Source organism: Electrona antarctica, assembly GCF_951216825.1.
Source record: "Electrona antarctica genome assembly, chromosome: 3".
Classification (NCBI taxonomy): domain Eukaryota; kingdom Metazoa; phylum Chordata; class Actinopteri; order Myctophiformes; family Myctophidae; genus Electrona; species Electrona antarctica.
The window spans coordinates 41,480,543-41,503,088 of NC_136808.1; the positions used below are offsets into that span (position 1 = coordinate 41,480,543).

At 40.3% G+C, this 22,546-nt stretch overlaps 1 protein-coding gene across 1 annotated transcript in view; it reads left to right on the forward strand.

Annotated features, from left to right (window-relative positions):
• The first annotated feature begins 1,526 nt into the window (after nt 1-1,526).
• Nucleotides 1,527-22,546, forward strand: part of pepd (peptidase D) — a 28,260-nt gene continuing 7,240 nt past the window's right edge. Inside the window, exons 1-12 of the mRNA XM_079497785.1 lie at nt 1,527-1,618; nt 6,208-6,391; nt 7,788-7,915; nt 9,674-9,737; nt 11,432-11,479; nt 12,031-12,092; nt 12,955-12,999; nt 15,460-15,535; nt 16,138-16,184; nt 18,658-18,726; nt 20,419-20,496; nt 21,731-21,879. Of these exons, the coding sequence (XP_079353911.1) occupies nt 1,602-1,618; nt 6,208-6,391; nt 7,788-7,915; nt 9,674-9,737; nt 11,432-11,479; nt 12,031-12,092; nt 12,955-12,999; nt 15,460-15,535; nt 16,138-16,184; nt 18,658-18,726; nt 20,419-20,496; nt 21,731-21,879 (967 nt within the window). The 5' untranslated portion in view covers nt 1,527-1,601. The remainder of the gene's footprint in view (nt 1,619-6,207; nt 6,392-7,787; nt 7,916-9,673; nt 9,738-11,431; nt 11,480-12,030; nt 12,093-12,954; nt 13,000-15,459; nt 15,536-16,137; nt 16,185-18,657; nt 18,727-20,418; nt 20,497-21,730; nt 21,880-22,546) is intronic.

Below are 22,546 nucleotides of genomic sequence, written 5' to 3' on the forward strand. Positions count from 1 at the left end.
ATGACTGAACTTCTCACCCAATGAAATTGAAATTGATTGATTGAAATATGTATTAACAGTTTGCAGAATGGGTACATTTCACATGAAAGCACAACTCAATACAAATACTGTTACTGTGGACGACACACTGATAAAGTATTACACTTGTTTACAACAGGGTCCACCATTTTCAATTCATCAGAACATTTAGAGACGAACAAATATACACTTCTATATAAAAAACATAAATTATGTAAGGAGGTAAAGAAGGAAAAAAACACAGTAAGCAGTAAGGGGGGAAAGGGGGGGATACATATTTTACGGGGGCCAGTTTTGAATTGCAGCCGTCCGTAGGTGCCCTTTGAGAGCGGTTTTGAAGGAGTCAAGGGATTCACTTAATGACTGTTGGTAGGGCATTCCACATTTTGGTGGCATATAGGAGCGAAATGAATTTAGTCCCTTCTTTGTGCCGAATCTGGGTTGCACATGGTTTGTTGAACTCCCTCTGGTGTTGTGGGTGTGAACTTGACATTGAGGAAGTATTTAGACAGGTACATGGGTATCTTGGTGGTGTAGCGAATCTTGTGGACCAGACCCATTGCAAGATACTGTATAGTACTCTGTCGTCAACCCTATAAGCCATTCCAGCCTGTCAAAGTGGGCAGGGGTGAGGTGGGTTTGGGGAGTGAGGCCAAGTAGTAGCCTGACCAGTTTGTTTTGGGAAGATACCATGCAGCCACCTGTTTGAGAAAACTCATTTTGGCTGCTGGGCAGCAGAGGCTGACTTTCGGGACACATGCAGGGTTGAATATGGGAAGATAATCATCATTATTGTTTATCGCAATAAAAATGTTTTAATATATGGTGAAATTGTCCTCAGTCATATGGGATACATATTTTGCTAAGCTGCATATCCAGTCTGGTGTTGGCTGTACTTGGAGGTCCTGCATTTTTTACTCTCTATACTCCCAAAAATAGCCAATTTAATACACAGCGGACACACATTTTTGTAGTTGCATGCGTATAAAATTGCATCAGGATAATTTCATTATTGCGATCCCAGTAATCCGATTAATGTGAAGGGATCATGCACAAATTGTATCTGACTTCAATGTCACTTTACTGAAAGTCTCGATCACCAACAGAATGTCAAAAGAACAGAAAAAGATGAGTCATATCTAGAATTTAATATTTTCAGAACTGCAGTAGGCTATGTAGTTAGACTATTGGACAGTTGGACATTAACAGCAGCACATCATGAACCAATAGCCTATAGGCTATATTCGATGTCACTGTCTCACTGAACATACAAATTAAAAAAAAATGTTGTATTTAAGTAAAGCTCAGTAATTTCATGGTAGCAATTATCGTAAAACCAATGATTTGTGTGTGCATGTGTGTGTGTGTGTGTGTGTGTGTGTGTGTGTGTGTGTGTGTGCGCGTGCGTGCGTGCGTGCGTGTGTGTGCACATGTGTGCGCGTGGGCGTTTGTGCGCGCGCGTGCGTACGTGCGAGAGAGAGAGAGAGAGAGAGAGAGAGAGAGTGGTCAGCTGATCTGCTTTCTAAAAACACCACGTGACCGCTGGCAACACATCACATGACAGTTCTGTGGACGAGAGCATCATGGCTGCCGCAGCAGAGTGAGTTGAGCTCTGACATTATACGTGTCACTTATTATGATTTCTTTATAGAACGATATAAGACATTTTATAAAGTGTAAGAGCATATGTTGTTTTTTTTAATGCCGCGGTCATTTTCTCTCATTTACAGAATAATGTTCCATAGAATGTGCTTTTTATGTGTCTTGACTCTTGAGTCAAGAGCTGCTCGCTGAAAGTTCACTATACTGTAAGGGTTAATTATTAACCCTTACAGTATAACACTACAATATTAATTAACATGGACAACTGATATAACATAATTTATGTCAGAAATGTATAAAATACCCCCCTCCCTTTCATTCGGGGATTGTTTTTTAGATGTATGGGGGATTTTATGATAGCCCTATCCAGATAATTATGATATTGAGATTTATTTTGAAATTGCTTGTATTGCCCTAAACGTTTGCAAAATAGCATTACTAAGTTACTAACTGTAGCATTGTTGACATTTTGTATACTATATACTATGTATACTACAAACAAAGTATATTAACCTTTGAACTGTTAAAGCTGGGATGATTTATCTTATTATATAAGCGTGGTGGAGACAAAGTGCAAAGATCAAGTTTTATTGTGATTTTTTTTTCTCATTCAAGAGTGCTGTGCTGTCTTAAGGACACCAAGTTAGGCTGAGCAGGGTCCACCTGGGGTTGGGTTACTTTGTCAAACACAATAGATTTTTATAGTAGCTTGGAGAACTTCTTCGCTATGGACCAGAGCCAGATCTTTAGGTGCCTATTGAAGAAGAATAGAGAGTATTTTACAGTAGAAATTGTTATAATATAGTAAATGAGGATGATAGTAAATTACAGTAACCGCTGGTGGATGCTGAATGAAGCATTAACAACAATTTGTACTTGGTGGGGGGGATGAATCAATGATGGGGATTGGGGAAGTGCATTTGCATTATACTAGCTACATTTAAAAATATTTCTGGTTACTAGACGGACAATAACATTATTCCCAATCAGCTAAATTAACGAAACAGGAACTATCTTTACTAGTGTACATTCAATTTGAGCACAATATCATTCTCAAAGTGCGGTCTGGGGACCACCAGGGGTCCTTGAGGGATTCCCAGAAAATTGACACGTGTTGCTTGTAGATCGGCTATTTTTGCAAAATGTTTGGAAATGTTTGGACATTGTTCAACATGGAAACGATTGACGACTGTGCAAATATAATTACGATTATCTCAAATAATTTCGATTAGGCCATTATGTAATGATTGTGACAGGCCTACTTGGGGGTCCACCAATCTGGGAACCCATTCAGAGGGAGAGAGAACTAGAAAAAGTGCCCTTCTGGGCACAGGTCTCCACCAGGAGGATAGGAGTGTGTGTGTGTGTGATGTTTGGCAAAATGTTTAGGAGCAATATAAACGACGTGGCTTGGCCTGTTGTAGCGCCACCATGAGGCTGATTTGAAAACTGTCAAGTGGCATTTCTTCCAAAGCCTAGTGGGAATGCATGCACAACAATGCACCACAATCAGACGCTGCGTTGAGTAGTTGTGGCGATTTGTACAAAACGGGTACGAAGCGGGCTACTCCTGAAAAGTTTAGAAGCCAATTGTAGCCATTGAGGGTGGATTATGAGAAATCAAACAAACCCGTCTTGATCACATGACTATGGAGAGCATGTGTACCGATTTGTGTGAAATTTGGATTAGTAAAAAGGAGTAATATTAGAAAATGTGTTTTACATATGTCGGCCTCCTGGTGGCGCTATAAAGAGCAGATCTGAAAAATGCCAGGCAAAGGTTTTTCCTTGGCCTATAGGGAGTTGGCATACAAAGTTATCCACAGATCCGTGCAGTTAGAGGTAAAAACACTTTTCGGCCAGTTATAACGCAACCATGAGGCCGAGTTGAAAATGTTCATGTGGCATTTCTTCCTCTGCCTAGTGGGAATGTGCGTGCACAATTTCACGGAAATCACACGATGTGTTCATGATTTGCAGCATTTTGTTTGAAACTGAGCACTCCTGCGAACTTTGGAAGCCAATCTTAGCCAATCAGGATGGAGTCTGAGAAATCTGAAAGACCCGTTTCGTTGAATGGCTCTAGAGAGACTATGTACCAATTTGCGTGATGTTTGGACAAAATCTGTAGGTGTACTGTCCAAAAACTTGTGTTGCACAAAGCGGCCTCCTGGTGGCGCTATAACAGGCCGTTCTGGAATTTTTGGGGCAGAGGTTCATCGTTGGCATCCAGGGAGTGTGTGTGCAAAATTTGGCATCGACCGGGTTAACGGTGCCGGAGATTAGCTGTTCACAGACGGAAGGACGGACGGATGGACGGACGGACGGACACACACACACACACACACACACACACGGACGGACGGACGGACGGACGGACGGAGTGCAAAACATACTCTCTCCCCATGCCTTCGGCCTGGTGGAGACAAAAAGGGAGAGGGATGCAGTAGCAGCCAAGTCAGCTGATCTGCTTCCTATAAGCACCAATAGCATGACACCGCATGACAGTTCAGTTGTAGACGAGAGCAGCCTGCCACAGCAGACTGAGTTGAGCTCTGACATTATTATTATTATACGTGTGGTGTCACTTATTATCATTTCTTTATAGAGCTGTGTAAGACATTTTAGAAAGTGTAAGAGCATATGTTTTTATTGTTTTCTTAAAGGTTAATCTATTTTCATTTATTTTTATTTTTCATTTTTATTTTAGGTTTTATGACCTCAATTACACCCAAACAACCTGAACTCTGAACATTCAGTGGATTTTCTGTGGTCTGGGGTTTTCTCTGTGTGTTCTGAAGCCTTTTGAGCTGCAATGAAAACATGCAAAATCCCTCAACAGACATCTGAACATCTGCTGGCAAATTGTTATGTCATATTGGGATTTGTGGACTGTAAAGGTCCCTGCACACTGGACGCGCTTTCGGATTTTTAGCTGCGTTTTTCCATCGGTTTTCTGAGAAAACGTGTCCAGTGTGCAACCACCTTAAAGGCTCATTCATAGTCTGGATTTTCGATGGTGAGGTGACCACCGGAGCTGAAATAACGTTGAGCGGTGGTGAGTAAAAAAAGAGAGGGGCGGTGGTTTGCTCTTCACCGCGGCTCGTAACGTCATGTTGTAGTTCGGTGGTCACCTCACCAATGAAAATCCAGACTATGAATGAGCCTTTAGTGTTACATCACAGTCCACAGGCAAATCAGAGCACTTGTTTGAGCCTAATTATTCAGAAAACTCCAGACCACAGAAATGTTCAAAATTCAGGTTTTTTGGGTGCAATTGAGCTCAAACAACAAAAAATATGTTACCTTTAAAGTTTTGGGGTTATTTACATTTCCATAGATTAATGTATTATTTTGTATGTCTGCTTATAGTTCACTGCTACAATATTAACACAGACAAATATGATATAACATAATTTAGCTCTGAAAATTATAAAATATATAGTTATATAAGTATCCCCCTGCTTCCTTTAATTTGAGGGGATTCTTTTTAGATTTATTGGGGCATTTTATGCTGTCTAATTGTCTATACGACTGCCATACACTGATGAATACCTTCCAGATATTTATTTTGGAATTGCTTGTATTGCCCTAAACGTTTTGCACAACAGCAGTACTACAGGTATACTGTTGTCGTCTTAGTGTATACACTGCTATTTCAGTTGCTTCTATGAAGTTCAGTGGCAGCAGTGAAGAGCAGTGTCAGTTATGGTTATATTAGGTTATATTTATAACCTTTGAACTGTTAAAGTTGGATGAGATTTATCTTGGTTATTATCTGTGGAGACACGGAGCAAAGATCAAGTGTTATTATAATTTATCTCATTCCCTCGCACCACCTCCCGAAACAGGAACTTGGCGCTTCCCCTGTCTTTAGTCCACTTCCTCCTGGGTGCTACTGTGTTTCTCAACCTTTTCAGGCCGTGTCTCCCCAAAAATAATCATATTTGAACTGGGGGGCCCCCAACAATAATCATATTTGAACTGGGGGGCCCCCCAAAAAGAATCATATTTGAACTGGGAACCCCCCAAAAATAATCATATTTGAACTGGGAACCCGCCAAAATATAATCATATTTGAACTGGTGACCTCCCAAAATAATCATATTTGAAATGGGGGAACCCCAAAAAATAATCACATTTGGACTGGGATCCCCCAAAAAATAATCATATTTGAACTGAGAACCCCCCCCCAAAAAAATTATCATATTTGAACTGGGAACCCCCCCAAAATATAATCATATTTGAACTGGTGACCTCCCAAAATAATCATATTCGAATTGGGGGACCCCCACAAAATTATCATATTTGAACTGGGAACCCCTCCAAAAAAACATATTTGAACTGTGGACCTCCCACCACGATAAGCACTTGGAATGTAGGAGTTGAGGCATTACATTTTGTCTCGGTCAACTCAGTTCCACAGATACATATCAGATCTACAAACTCTTGAGCTTGTTGTTGTTTTGCCTCTACCTTATATTATTTGACAATTTGCCCAATGTTGTTGGGACCCCACTGGGACCCACAGGTTGTGAACCACTGACCTACAGTGAGAAAACCTCACCCATCTGCCTCTCTTCACAGACCTGTCTTCTGGCTTGGGAAGGAGACGCTGCGGGTGTCTGCAGCTCTGTTTGCAGAGAACCGCCGCCGCCTGGCGGAGGGGCTGAAGGCTAATGGGGACCTCCAGCCCAGGTCACTGGTGCTGCTGCAGGGAGGCGAGCAGAAGCAGAGGTACTGCACCGACACGGAACTTGTCTTCAGACAGGTAGGAGGAGCTCAACGACCACTGTCATGACATTTTATTGGATGATTAATTGTCATAAATCATTGCGATTATAACAATCTGCATTGAACATTGGAACATATTGTATGAATACAAATTCCATTTCCGTTTGCTTTGAGGCTTTGTAATTTTTTTTGAGGAAGGCAGGGTTTCATGTGTTTCTGGTAATATTATTGGTAAACGGGTCTCAGGTCTTACTGTGGGTTGTCAGTTCAAAGTCTGGGCTGCGGCCTCCATGGGGGCCACCAGGTGGTGCCACTGCCTGGGGGTGCCAATTGGAACGGGGAGGGAGACATAGGGCTCTATTTTCGTCCCTGCCGTTACCCACGTCGCTGCCCGCAAGTCAGCCGCTGCCCAAAAAGTATGTAAAATGAGTATAGGAGCTTGCTCTGTCCCTAAATGGTATTTTGGTCCAGGCATCACCCGCTATCCATTATGCCGACACCGGTATTTGCGCCTACAGGTGTGGTCATTGGTGTGTTGGCACGCTTTCTCCTAAATTGCTATTTTCACAAACTTTGGGAAGGCGCATAGTGGAGTTTAAAAGCACCTGTAAGCCGTAATGCCAAATTAGTTTGGTATTGAGCGGCGTGCGCCGTGTGCCTGCAATGGAGATGTCCGCAGTGACTGCAGTCACGCTGCTTTATCTCTCCTTATTCTCCTACACATCTTTTTGTAATTTTCCTATAATCAGCAGAAGTGAGTGCCCATCACTTCCTTGTGTCCATTGTGTTTATATAATTGTCTAGCCAAAGAAGTTATTTGACTTGTGCCAGGCATTGTGTGCGATTCCATTTGCTCGTTCAGTTTCATCACCCCATAGCGCAGCAAATGGGGTTTAATCCGATTTCTCGAACTTTCCTTTTCGTTTGATACCGTTTCAAGACGGCCTACACGCACTATATACCAAATGAAAGCTCGAATTTCGTAGATTACACAGCACTTTGACATTTTTAAAATGAGCAAGATCTGAGTGGGTTGTGACTCAATGAAAATATGAGTGTTCTTGGCTCTATGCGCGGTGGGGTGTGTCCCGGTCGGCCTCCTGTTCACCATCGTTTTGTTTGTTTTTTATTTTTAACTGAGCACTTGACCCGGCCTTGTCTCTTCCCGTTTGGCACGGGAAAGGACGAGGAGAAATTGCAAGTGTGGTTGCAATTAAGTTACAGTCTGAGGATGATGCATTGATAAAGTCGGGCAATTACTATAGTGTGGTTGAAAAGTTTTACTGATTGAGAACTACTGATTTAGAAGGCATTGGTAGAATCGGCCCTCAGTCAGGTCTTAATGGGTTAAAGTCTAGTACTCAAGTAAATGTACTTAAAAGTTTACTGTCCACCACTGTCATAAGTGACACCTGATCTTCTTGGTCATTTAGGAGTCATACTTCCACTGGACTTTCGGAGTGAGTGAAGCAGATTGCCTTGGAGCCATTGATGTGGACACGGGGAGATCCATCCTGTTTGTCCCTAAGCTGCCGGACAGCTATGCCACTTGGATGGGAGAGTGAGTCATATTGAGCTTTGAGTCTTAACGAACAATATGCAGAATGTTTTTATTCACATTTCAAAATTATTCTTATATTCATACAGTTTTTTTCTCTCAACAGCGTAAAGATAAACCTGTTGTGTAATTAATTCACGGTTAATTGTGTGAAGTAGTTTACGGAAAACGGGACATATATGGACAGACATATTGAATTCCATCATTATTAAATAATGATGGTAGACCAAATGTTGGTCTACAGTATACACTACATAATTATAAACACTCTTATGCTGCCTTGCTTTTGTTCATTAAAAGGCACAACTAATTAAGTGTTCTTGAACAGCAAGATGGGGTCCAGAAATAATATTTGATGTTCTGCTATGGTCACATTTGAATTGGGGAATATTCTGCTATCTAATACTGGTATATTGATTCCTGAATTAATACTGAATTCAATCTTCATATATGGCATTATTATACAGTACACATGTACTGGACTAAATCATTAGTTTTCATACGATGCCTACCTTGACATTCATTTTGGCCATTTAATGTTAATAGAGTGACAGCACTGTAAATCAGTGCTTCTCAAACTTTTTCAAGTGACCCCCAAATTGATATTTATTTGGCCACAGACGGACCCCCATCTCATCATCATCATCACCGTTATTTAAACTCGGAGTACAATTGAGGGGCAGGCCCTCATTTTCAATGTAGCCCATCTCAAAAGGTTTTGTGCCAAGGAACCCCAGAAGATAATATATATATGTAAAAAAAAAAAATGTTGTGAGCTTGTAGATCTGCTATTAGAACCACTGCTGTAAATGCCTGAAAATGTTTCATAACCACCCCACCCCACCAACACCTCCGCCCCGCCCCGCCCCACCCCACCTCTCCAAAAACAACACCAAAAACATTCTTGCAGTAGAACATCAATAATAGAGATGGTGTTGCTGTCCTGCTTACCATGAATAACACTGACGCATACGGGGGGGGTGTTGTGTTTGGAATGAAACGAAATCATGCCTGCCCTCCGGCATTAAATACAGCTTCCCTAGCGCATACAAGATTATGCTAAAATAACAGGGGAATTATCACTTTTAGATGAACTTGGTGGGGGGAAAAAAGTTGTCAGGATGTTGATACAAATTTGCATTCTGTGAGGAAAAGAGCTATCCAATTCTTTATGAATACTTGAGTGGGGTATCTTTAGTGTGACACATGAAATGTGAATAATTCATATTTGGATTCTTGGTGGTTGTGAGATTCATCTTAAAGGAGGCATTGCTTCTTTAGAAGATAAGAAAATAATAGTCTTAACTCTATACATGTTTTGACTAGTAGGTGTCACTTTTAGTGAGTAGGGCTGTCACGATTTTACAATTTTAAGCTGTCACTCAATAGTTGTGATTAACGATTGAATTGTGTTTTTTTGCATCGAACAATGGAACCTTACAAGCTTGACGTTTTGTAAGCTTGTAGATCTGCGTGTAGATCTGCCCTATTATCACTGGTGCCTCACCCTTACCCCCTTACCCTTATCCATACACTTCTTTGCCGTAGTTTTTCAAATAGTAAAAAAGGCAAAGATGTCAGGGGATAAGGGGTAAGGCGGACCATAATCTATTATCATTGAATGTTTGCCCCCCCCCCAGAATAGGGACGCTATGATTCATAAAGGTTTAGTAGTACTTCCTTAGTAGTAATGGTACAAGGTTTAGTAGTACTGCCCCTGTCTTTTATATCACTCATTCAGTTATTTTATTATGTTGACAGGATCCATCCTAGGGAGCACTTCAAGCAGAAATATGCGGTGGATGAAGTGCAGTACACATGTGATGTAAGTCGTGCGTGTGTGTGTGTGTGTGTGTGTGTGTGCGTGTGCGCGTGCGTGCGCCCATCCTGACCGCTGACCTTTTCCTCATGCAGTGACTGTCTGAACTTTGATGATAAGTTATTGAGCTGTGAAGTTGGAGGGAGTGGGCGCCGTGCTTCCGTAGGCTGTTTTAAAGGTGAAAGCTTTCATTCTTTTATTTGAAGCCGCGGGCAGAAATGTAAGCAGGGGCACCGGATTGTATGATGACCAATGGAGTGGGTGCCAATGACCTTCTAGAATTTGTAATGGGCTCTATGCACGGCAGCCGTGTTGGAAATCTATCAGGCCTCTTTAAAGTGCAAGACCACTTTGGTAGAGGTTTGGGTTGTGTAGTTACCTTACCATGATGTAACTCCAAATCTCTAATACAATTGATAATTTATATTTAATATTATACAGTGTGTGTGTATATATATATATATATATATATATATATATATATATATGTATATATATATATATATATATATATATATATATATATATATATATATATATATATATATATTTTTAACTTCCTGTTGATTTGACTATTTGAAGATCCACGGATTCGGTCCGGGTTTTCTTCCTTGTGGGTGTATTCACCTGAACATCTGCCTGTAGAAAAGCAGGGAAACCTTCAATGATGTCACTTAGCATCATGAAGGTACTGAAAGATCCACCCACCTCAGACATCAGCAACATTATGAAAATTAGAAAAATATAATGTCCTGGTGAAAAATCACCCGGGTTTAGTGTTCTAGGGTTAAATCAAATGAAAAACATTAGTCTCCTTAGTGCTTCACAGAGACAGACTAGAAGTACTGCAGATATCACTCCCAGGTAGCGTGGGATTGAAATGATGTATATGCGTCAATGGCAGTCAATGAAGAAGTTGGATAATTGTTTTTGTTTCAAGTAGCAATAGAATACATGTTCATAAGCATCTTTTAAAAATATGATACTGATTTTTTATAAAAAAGCAAAGGTTAAAATCCTCAATCTGTGATTTCTTCAAGTGGTAGAGCAGCAAGAGGCTTGGACTCCTCATGCATTGAAAGAAGCATGAGGGCAGTCCGTTGCTCTCCCCAGGTTGGCAGAGGGAGTGCAGAGCCCAGGATTACATTAGCTAATTGACACTTGGGATAAAAATGTAAGAAAAAAAATCACACCCGTATAAAGTGGGGGGTGCTCTTATCATTGTACATCATCCATTCATTGTCGATGGGAATTACATTTTTGTGTAGGACAAAATACCGATTTTCTCAGACACGTATGACGTAAATTCTCTATTCAGTGTCAATGGGGATTTAACAAAGATACTGATTTGCTTGTCTACATATGACGTAAATTCTCCATTCATTGTCAATTCATGGTCAAATGTTTTTGGCATCGTAATGTCTGATTTACAATGCTGAAAATAGACTATCTATAAGCGCGACGTGTTGTGAGCTTGTAGATCGGCTATCTTCAGAGTGCAACACCCGATCACAATTCACAACCAACAACATAAAATTACTTTGTTATGCTGTATCTGTGTTTTAGTCAGCATAGCTTAGTTTAAATTCAGTTTTTATTTTGTTTTCGTCAGTGAAAAAAGGTAGTCGACAAAAAAATGTCATCATAGTTTTAGTCGCTGAAATGAACACTGATGCCATCTCACTGTTGTATTCCTACAGATTGTTGATGTCCTGTCCACGTACCAGAGTGCACTGCTCCTCACTCTGGTACGTAGTATGTACTCCTTGAGACTTTTCATCCATGTCATGTTCTATTTAGACATGTCTGCCTCTTGAGACTTTTACATTCATGTTCTATTTAGACATGTCTGCCTCTTGAGACTTTTACATTCATGTTCTATTTAGACATGTTTGCTGGAGGGGCTTTGCTTGGGCCCATGCCTCTGCTATTGATATCCCTATCCTGGTCATTAATTTCTTATCGCTGTTGGGGATATGTTTATCTTGTTCTGGTCGGAATGAATTAAAATGCATGCATTTTATGATCTATGTACAATGGCTGCACCAGCAGAGTAAAGGCTAATTTATGCTTCAGTGAAAAAAACACTATACAAAATTGATGTATTATCAACACTTTTTCCCCCTCAGTTTCACACAACACTTGCACTGAACAGCATGCATTCGGCTTGAGCTTAAATGTCAATACTGCCATAAATTAACTAATTATTTGTATTTTAATTGGTATGTTGACATGAACACAAATGACTTGAAAGTGAAATAATGAATTGGCTTTTTACTTGTATCTTCCTTGTTTCCAGCGAGGGCAGAACACAGACAGTGGGAGTATCTGCCGCGAAGCGTCCTTTGAAGGAATCAGCGGGTATGTTTGATAAGATTGGCAATGGCAGTTCAGTTAAACGTATTATTCACTAAGTGATCGTACATTGTTCAACAAGGTTGTTGGGAGCTTATTGTCAAGTATATGGTGAGTGGGGCCTCTAGCATGCAGATTGTTGCCAGATTATTCTATTTTCTGAGCTAATAGAATAGGACAAATCTCACTTGTATAAATTCAAGGCCAAGTTGCTGTCTCCTCGATTTGCCTTAATCCCTTTATTTTTCTAGTGTGTGTGTGTGTGTGTGTGTGTGTGTGTGTGTGTGTGTGTGTGTGTGTGTGTGTGTGTGTGTGTGTGTGTGTGTGTGTGTGTGTGTGTGTGTGTGTGTGTGTGTGTGTGTGTGTGTGTGTGTGTGTGTGTGTGTGTGTGTGTGTGTGTGTGTGTGTGTGTGTGTGTGTGTGTGTGTGTGTGTGTGTGTGTGTGTGTGTGTGTGTGTGTGTGTGTGCGTGCACACTGTATGCAGTAGTAGTCTTTGATTTGTCTCATGTGTGGGGAAAGACGTAGCTTTATATAGGCCTTCGGTTCAGATGTTGGTCTTTTAACGATAATCCCTTCATCTAGGGACTTTATAGTTCTTAACAAATTTCATCATGTCATACAGTACAGTTTTCTTATTTTTATTGTAAAAGCCTATCTCCCCTCTGTTTTCAGCTGTACAAAGGTACAAATTAATTGTCCAGTACCATAGCTACGATACACTTATTACAATTCTAATTTGGTTCTGTGTAATATTTCAAGAAATGATTCCCTGCCATGATGGTGCAGGACAGACTGTGGAGGATAACAAAGAACAAAGACTGTCAATGTACTGTACTTACATATATTTCTGTATCTGTGATTTAACAGGTTCCAAGTAAACAACACTCTTTTACACCCAGTTATTGTGGAATGGTAAGTCAGACAATTTTTAAAGATGGTTTTGTATTTGGACATAAACTGCTCAGTTCAGTCATTGAATGGTTGTGATGGCTTTGCCGCCGGTTATCTACGTAAAGTGTGTATCTGCAGCAGTGAAGACTTTCCGTGGGCTGTTTGTGTCAGAGAGCCTATCCTGTGCTGTAATGGTGTCCGTGCCTTTCTGCCTATCACCGGCATTAGACTTTGCACCCTCCAGACAAATTGACATTTCTTGGAATGAGGATGAATGCTGCTCAGGCACACCTCTTGGGAAGGCAGACTTGTTTGGTGCACCCATACCCTGCCTCCACCCCTCCTCTCTTCTTCTCTCCCTTTCCCCTCTTTACCGCCATTGTTTGCTTGTGTGCGGCTGTCCTTTGGGCATTCTTTTCAGGTTCCATTAGCGTTGCCACTGGTTACTGACTTTTTGAGTGGTACAACCACTCCTATAGACAGCTATGTGTGTCCCTGGGTCCCTGGCTGGGTCTGTCCGTCCGAGCACGAAAATAGTGTTTGGTTATTCACAACCAACAGTCACTGTTGCGCAGCCCCACACACACACACACACACACACACACACACACACACACACACACACACACACACAGTAAAATCCTCTGTTTTAATGTATCCATTTGTTACTGAGAGTGGCCAAATGGACCTCTTTGTTACATACAGTATGCACACTGTTGTGCTGTTCACGGCTCTCTGGCTGCATCGGAAACCCCCGGTAATCCAACGCAGTAATGCGCATAAACCCACAGGCTAGAATAATGTCACACAATGTCCCCCAAATAGGAGAGCACCTGTCACTGACACAGGCATGGCATTTGAGAATCAGGTGGCGCTTTCCTCTCCTTAACTGAAGTGCCAGCTTGTGGCAGAACGTCGGAAGGACATGCATTCAGAGACATCTCTCCCCTTGGAAAGACTCCGGCAGTCCTGATAATCCTCTCATGCCTCTTGCACTTGTAGAGGATTTAATAGAGCCAGATGTGCCATTGTTGAGATCTGATGACTGTCAAAGCCCTTGTTTAAATAGGTGTCTGATTAAGCTTTTTTAACCTATAACACGGTAAACTATGTTTACATTGGTTAATTGCTTGTAATTATGTCAGCTGTTAACCCGGTTATTGGGATAATGTGGATGTAGGATTTTACATAATAGAATATTTTGACATAGGTTACATATTTTTTAAGTAAATAAGTGGCTGCCACTGCATATTAATTATTTTCAGATTCCAATTCCAAGCTGAAAAACATTTGCATACAGAAGCTGAGTGTGATTTGAATGTTGGTGACGCAAACGTCAAACTGATGACAAATTGATAAATGGCAGGGGGAATGCATTGCAATTGCTTTTTGGTTGCACACAAGTTGTTAACATCTTTTCCAATAAAAACTAAAATCACCAAAATACATTACTTGTCAAGGGCTGCCAAAACCTCTGCATACAACTGTACATACATATGGAAACAAATTGGCCCATACAGTATTTCCCCCCCAACCCGGTGTGTATCCCCATGTAAACCGCCTTTGAGTACCTAAAAAAGCTCTACATCTGCGATATTAATATTGATGGGGATAATATTATTTACTGTTCCTCACAAACAATGTATTGCTGACCAAGCTGTTTTTTTGTTTGTTTGTTGTAGGGGTTTTTGTGTGTGCAATGTTTAAAACCAAGCAAATTTACTACTTAATTCCTTCCGTCTTGAGAAGTGCCATAATTTTGGTTTGAACAACACAGATATTTCTTCTTGGATTTCAGGATAAATGAGGACTCTGTAGTCTGTACCATATAGTTTCACCCGGGCGTAGTAGGAAGTATGGTCGCCAAAGATTTAAATAACAATGTCCTAATCTCAGAGGCTGCTTTTAAAAACATATATTCATATAGAAGAAAGAAGGTTTCAGACAGCGTCCTGAAGGTATTGTGGTGCCCAGAAGAATCTTAGGCCTGTCAATCATGTTACATGTCAAAGTGAATGGAATCCTCCTCCTCCTGATTCTAAAATTCCAATCACCTCCGCAGTTTTTCATACTTTTTTCCTTTTTTTCAGACCAGATAAGAATATAATGCAGTTTTCCATGTGACATAATACATACTGTATCTCGGTTGCAATATGCTGCAGGAATGACAATGTTTTCATACATTGTGTTGCTATTATTGTCGCTGTCGGGTGGAAACCTCATGCAGTATGTCCACAACTGTTGCTTTTCAGGACTCAAATTCAAATGTAGAAGATCTACAGCTTGCAGATCAGCTTGTATTAAATTATTGCTATTTTGACGCTTTTGTGTGACACTGTAGTATGATCAAGTAGTTTAGAAAAACAAACCTAAACGGTTAAAATATGGAAATATGAGGTTTCAGCCAAACTGTGAACATATGCTGTTGACGTTCTGATCCAAGATAGCTCTCTGACTCCTTGTCTCTGTCTCTCCCTGCAGCCGTCTGCTTAAGACAGACATGGAACTGGAGGTCCTGCGTTACACCAACAGGATTTCCAGTGACGCCCACAAAATGGTAAGATCATGTAGGGCAGGAGAGGCCGTCTACAGGAACACCCCCGAATATTTTTTAAATTATATAAATTATAAAATATCGTTGACTCTTCAAGAACTCTGATTCATATACGCATGTGTAAATGATTATGCAAGACAAGATACGGTTTGTTCTGAAGCCACAATAGCATGGACATGCAAAGAATGTTAGAGAGACCGGTGGTGACATTTCCTAAAAGGGCACTTTTGGTGAAAATAGCAGATTTTACTGACACTCTTCAGCTACTGAGGATGTGGTGTACGACATGGATTTCTCCACAAATTCTTTCAACGCAAAATGCTGCGTTCAAGTTCAGGAGAGTTAGAAAAAAGGCAATTTTCCTGAATGCTGCTTTTGGATATGGCATGGAAAGGGGGGCACTTGCATTTCTTAAATTTCGACATACATGCTGCGTTCATGGTCTAGAGAAGGAAGGTTTTGTTTTACAGATGGGTAAAAGAGCAGGATATTAAGCCCCATTTGATGTCTGTGTGCACGTGCCTGCCAATAGAACTCGAATGTCTGTAGTGTGACCGCTTGTATCTCATGTCCACCAATAATGAAGCCCCTTTGTTTCTCTGTAGCTGATGAAGCATGTGAAACCTGGAATGAAAGAGTATGAGATGGAGAGGTGAGTAGCCCAGTTATGGAAGATGCATACAGATCAGCTGGAGACATCTTCAAGAGTTGGTTAATACATTTAAAAATAGATTATTTTTTTCATTCCTTCATTGGATATTATCAGTCTCCATGTTTCCATTGGATATTATCAGTCTCCATACTATTTCAGTCTTTTCCTGGTGTTTCGCCCAGGTGGACAGGGTTTTGAGCTTAGGTTTAAATAAAAGGACCTATAACGTAAAATTCTACTTTTTCCATTTTTTTTGTTTTTTAAGCTCCCCTGTGTATTTTCTATCCCCACAAATATGCAATTTTGAATAATCAGGATTTCTCATCATATAGGGGCTTTTATGGAAATTGCTCTCAGGAACAGCTCAACTGATTTGGTCGTATTTGTGATGTCATCAATGTCACCCTACTTAGTATAATTCCTCCCTCTCTTCAGTTCCAAATTTGCATTTCCACTTTGTTTACAATGTCCACCATTGTTGATTTTCCAAGCTGGCATGGAATGGAAACAAGCCTGGGTTTATATATATGTTATATATGTATGTTATATATATATATATATATATATATATATATATATATATATATATATATATATATATATATATATATATATATATAAAAAATTCCTGAGGTCAACCCCGTTAATCCATGCGATGTATTTTTTTAGTCATATCTGCCCTGTCCTCTTTTTGAGTGGTGTAAACCACTCCTACAACTGGCTTTTGTGTGCATAAAAAAATGACCATGGTTGCTATGTTCAAAATAATTTCTGACGTAATTAAATCACACCCGGGTGAACTGGATGACCGTAGCAACCGTGGTCATTTTCTCTGCACAAAAAAAGCCAGTTGTGAAATCACATCCAGGTGTGATTTCATTACGTCAGATCAGAGCTTATCAGGCTACATAATACCTTACCTTATTTCATTACGTCAGACATTACGTCAGACCACAGCTGATCATGCTATATAAAACCTTACACCACTCAGTTCACACGGGTGTGATTTTTTCATTACGACAAATGTAATTTACGTATATTCATAAATGTTCCACTGCCAAAAACGCAATTAAATCGTCAATCACAATTATTTGTGTGACAATGAATCGTCAACTTAAATGTGTAATCGTGACACATACACTATAATAGGGCATTAGAATGTTCGAGAGCAGATAAATAACTCAAAGCTACTTGAAATGTGAGAGATGGATAATATTATGCAGTGACATCCATTCAGTGCCTGAGGCTTTACTTGTAGAACTCCCACAGGTCTAATGGAGTCATGACGTTCCACTCAATAAGGAATTGTTTGGAGGAAAATGGCCTAAGTGGATTAAACTTGTCAATTGATATCATACAAGCAATGTTGGAGAGGCGTAAAATATAAGCACTGTTGGAGAGGCTTTCACAGTGAATAAGCAGTTTGAATAAGCAGTTATACACGCCACAGGGCTCCCCAGCACGGCAACACGTTGAAAATCTCAGGGTTCACTTCAGAGTTGTTTAACCCATTCTCACCTGAGATCAGATTCTAAAAATGTCTTCTACATCCTGACAGTTTTCTGAAAAAGCTATGTTTCTATGTCAGTCGTTCTTCGATTTTTCAAAAATAGCAGACCTACAAGAGTACAAGCTCGTAGCGCGCCACTCGGTGGCGCGCTATGAGCTTGTAGATCTGCTATTTTTCAATAGCTAGAGCATAACATAATGCTAACACCAAAATGGGTTCCCGCCCACCAAAATGGGTTAAAATTGCTATGGAGGCGATGGGGTGGCGCAGTGGTAAAGTGCTATCAGTCAAACAAGTCACACCACTGAACACTGTATTGTATAGTACTGGGTCAAGACAGCTGTAGGGTAGTTATTATTATGCACCTTTTAAATATGAGTTATGCAACAGCAGGTTCTTTCATATACTACTATCCAAGCTAAACTATTTGCATGCTGTTTCTCCAAATTTGACGTGAGCTTTGTTTTTTTTCTATTCTGCATTAACAAGTGTTTTGTATGTGCACATACTAGTCTGTTACCCTATGTATAGTCTTGCATCACACAATCACTACCTTACTTCCTATCCGTTTCTACAAGCAGTAACTAGACTGCTTAAGTCATTATTTAAATATTTCCCATTTGGTTTTCAGTTTTTTCATGAATCCTCCATTACGAAGTCTGTCATTCAGTTGCCTTGGGTGTGTGGGCCAAAGCAAAGAACACACCGCATATCAATCTGTGCATCGTTCTGATGTTTGCATTGTTCTGTCACGACAGATGCAGCACAGAGGGTGTCTTGACGTGCATGACTGTGATGATTAGCAATGCGTGAGGTCAGGAGTAGGGCAGGGTGAAGCGTTCTGCTAATTAGTGTTTCATGTGATCTCGGCGGTATCATTCATTTGATTTTCTTCTGTGTTGCTTGGATATGTCTTTGAAGGTTGGGGGGATGTTTTTTTCTTCTTCTCTATTCTATTTTCAGCCTGTTCCAGCACTACTGCTACACCAAAGGGGGAATGCGTCACACCTCCTACACCTGCATCTGTGGAACGTAAGGCCTTCTGCAGGGAAGCATGGATGGATGGCTGGATAATTGGATGGATGACTGGATGGTTTGGATAGATGATCGGATGGATGATGAATGAAATGAAATGGATGGATAAAGAGAGAGAGAGGCCAAGGAGTTTGGCGCTGAAAATGAGCACAGACAATGAAAGGTGAAGCATTTAGACCTGAGGCCTGTTCTAGAGATGTCTTCTAAAGTTTTATGAAAAACCTATGTTGCTATATCGGTGTTTCTCAAAAGTTTGTTCCATGTCTCAAAACCGCGGACCCTATCTCAAAATGTTTTCTTCCAGGGACCCCCAGAAGCAAAGATCTGAATTAAAAATGCTTGCTATAAAATTATATTCAAAGATGTGCACAAAATGGGGGGGGGGGGGGTGGCTATTGCTCCGGTTCAGACTCTATCCTTTTAATACTCTATGGCAAAAACATGATGGAGTCTGTCACCTTGAAATGGGCTCTGAAGCTGCAAATCGCTGGGCATACTGATTTAATGGTTCCAACTGACCCTGGGCTCTCAAAGTGTTTTTAACTTATAGCTTGTTTGAGCAAATTAAACTGCTCAATGCTTCAATTAACCAATTAAGACCTGAAGCCAATTCTACAAAATGTCTTCTAAATCCCATCAGTTTTCTGAAAAACAGTGGTGCTCAAACTTTTTCAGGTCAAGGACCACCAAAATGATATGTATTTGGACACGGACCCGCATCTCAAAATATTTCATTCCAGGGACGCCCAGAAGCAAAGATGTTAGTTAAAATGGTTGCTTTTAAAAATATATACTGTATATTCAAAGATTTGTTCTAAAATGGCTACAAGGCACAAGCTCAAGTGACACCTTATGAGTCTGATATCTTTAAATAGGGATATCTGCTATTGGTTAAAGTGGTTAAAATCCAGCTAAAATATTGCACATGAAAGCGGGCGATTAACGGGAGGGGATACACTTAAAAGTTAAAAAGTGGGAGCCTCCTGCTACAGTTGGGAGTGTTGGTAGATCCCTCTGGCGTCTGGCCTTTTTGTTTTAAAATACAAAATGTCTCCGTTTTCGTCAGGGATGGTATAACTATAAGGGATTAAGTGTTTTAGTCGTCATTCTAATTTGTGCATGTCTGAGGCCCTGACTGACTTCCCTGGGGCATGCTTCAAGCCAATATAGCAATCCTGAATCTCAGAAGGTGTTTTTCTTTGTTTGTTACAGCCTAACTGTATCACCAGGAAGCCTGGTAATTGACACTGGGTGTGCTGTTACTCTTACTTTAGTAGTAAGATCAAGTAGGGGCATTCATTTCCGCAAAAATACATAAAATATTGGTATATGGAGATAGGAGGTTTCCGCCCAACAGCGACGATCTGTTCTGCAATAGTAGGTGATCAACTAATGATTCATACTTCGTCTCACAACGTTGTCGAGCTTCCAAATAGCAGATCTGCAAGCTCGAAACGTGGGTGGATTAAGAACTTTCTAGGTATTGCTGCTAATTTCACTGTTTTAAAACTTAACATAATAAAATGCGTCCTGGGGATTAGTGGCCACTCATGACATTATGTCAAGCTGTGGTTAAACCATATACTGTACCGCACAATTTTCTTTTTAAAATATTTGAAAAGCAGATTTTAAATATACATAATTCAACTGTTTTTCAAATGACCTGATGATTCTCTTGTCGTTCAACAGGGGTAACAACTCCTCTGTTCTTCACTACGGCCATGCTGGGGCTCCCAATGACAAGAGTATTGAGGATGGAGACATGTGGTAAGTAATTGTGTTTACTGTCTCCTATTCATGATCAGAAATGTAACATTTTATTGAAGCAAGTTTAAAAAAAGAGCTTGTGCCTCAACAGTAGGAGTTTCAATTGAATCTTAAACCCATCTGTTACACATTTTGGCCTCGATTGTGACCTTGAACTTATTTTAATCAGTTCTTCAGGGCATCCTACTGAATCCTAGGGTTGTCGCGATTATAACATTTTACTTGATGATTCATTGTTCGCTCAAATAATTGTGATTAACAATTCAATTGTTTCTGTTGTTGAACACTGGAGCATCTATTATACAATTGAAAAGGTGTGCCCAAAAAGCTGTGCGCAACCCAGGAACAAAAGGCACCAGCTACTACGCCACTGACACACTGCAACACACACTGCAACAACCCACAAATAACTAATATATTTATTAACGTCATACTTACGTAGTAATGACGTATACGTAGTATACGTCATACTAGAAAAACATTAATAGTGGAAATATCTATAAGCTCAAAGCGTTGTTGTGCGTCACATTTTAAACCATTTCCAAAAGTTCAGCATGCAAATGATTATGACGATTATGTAAAATAGAATTGCGATCATCACAAAGAATTGCGATTATGTCCTAATTCTTACAGGCCTGCTGATTCCCACCAACTTTCATAACAATTTCATAACATCCATTATCTTGCAAAAATGACTGATTACAGTATCTAAAAATGGCTATTATGGAGACAAATCATTGGACACATACTGTAGCTTCAGGCAAGGTAATAGTGTCCACAATGGCCTTTATTTTATCACTTTGAACCTGGAGTCCCTATTTTGGTAATGTCATAAATTATACCGGTACTATAGGGCCAGGCGGAAATAATTCCAATACAGCAGATCTACAAGCTCACAACACGTTGGATCAGAATGTGTTTGTGTTTGCTTTTAAATCAACGATTTGTGCTATTCGTCTACTATAGGGGTTCAAGTCATTAAAGGCGTTTTATAGTCTTAGGTAGTCTACACTACAGTACTCAGTGGAAGTAAGGTTGATATTATATCCTTAAGTTTCATACATATATTATTTTATTACTATTTATTTGTTTGTTTATGTATTTATTTGGTTTAACGGAAGGCACTTCAGTGATCTTTGTTTTGATGAATGCTTTATTATTATTGTTGTGACTAACTCTAGGTGTGTTAGTGCCCAGCACGTCACAATGTTCACTTGATGCTTTGTCCCTGCAGTCTGTTTGACATGGGTGGCGAGTACTACTGCTACTCCTCTGACATAACCTGCTCCTTCCCAGCCAACGGGAAGTTCACAGCAGACCAGAGGGCCATCTATGAGGCAGTGCTCAAGTCTTCCCGCGCTGTCATGGCTGCCATCAAACCGGGTACACTATCACCTCACTATAGTAACTACAGTTGGAGGCCATCGATATTGTCCTTTTCTTTTTGCTGAGGTTTGCGTGATCTGCGCAAAAGGACAGTTAACCCATTTTGGGCGGGAACCCATTTTGGTGTTTTAAACTATGTTATAATTTAGCTATTGAAAAATAGCAGATCTACAAGCTCATAGCGCGCCACCGAGTGGCGCGCTATGAGCTTGTAGGTCTGCTATTTTTGAAAAATCGTGAAAATATTTATTTCAGAAAACTGGAGGATTTAGAAGGATTTTTTAAAATTTTGGGTCAAATGATAAGGGACAATATCGGTGGCACCCAACTGTATATATCGCTGTTGTCGGGCAGAAACCTCTTATCACCCATGTTTTAACTTTTTGTGTTTTTTTTTTTCTTCTTCCCGTCAATTAACGCCCCACTTGATCATACTAACTACAGCATAGAGGGTAGCACGGGTCCACCTGGAACCCAATACCCGAGGGCTGAACCGAGAACCGAGCAGTTTTGAGTCACACCGCCGGCAATATTAATGCAATCATGGCGAACGAGGTGAAACGCAAAGCAAACTACAAATCACAGCAGGCCGTATGGGACAGGTTTGTTGTGATTGTCGACTGCTCTGGTAAGAATGTCGGTGCGCTAAATGCACTAATATAAT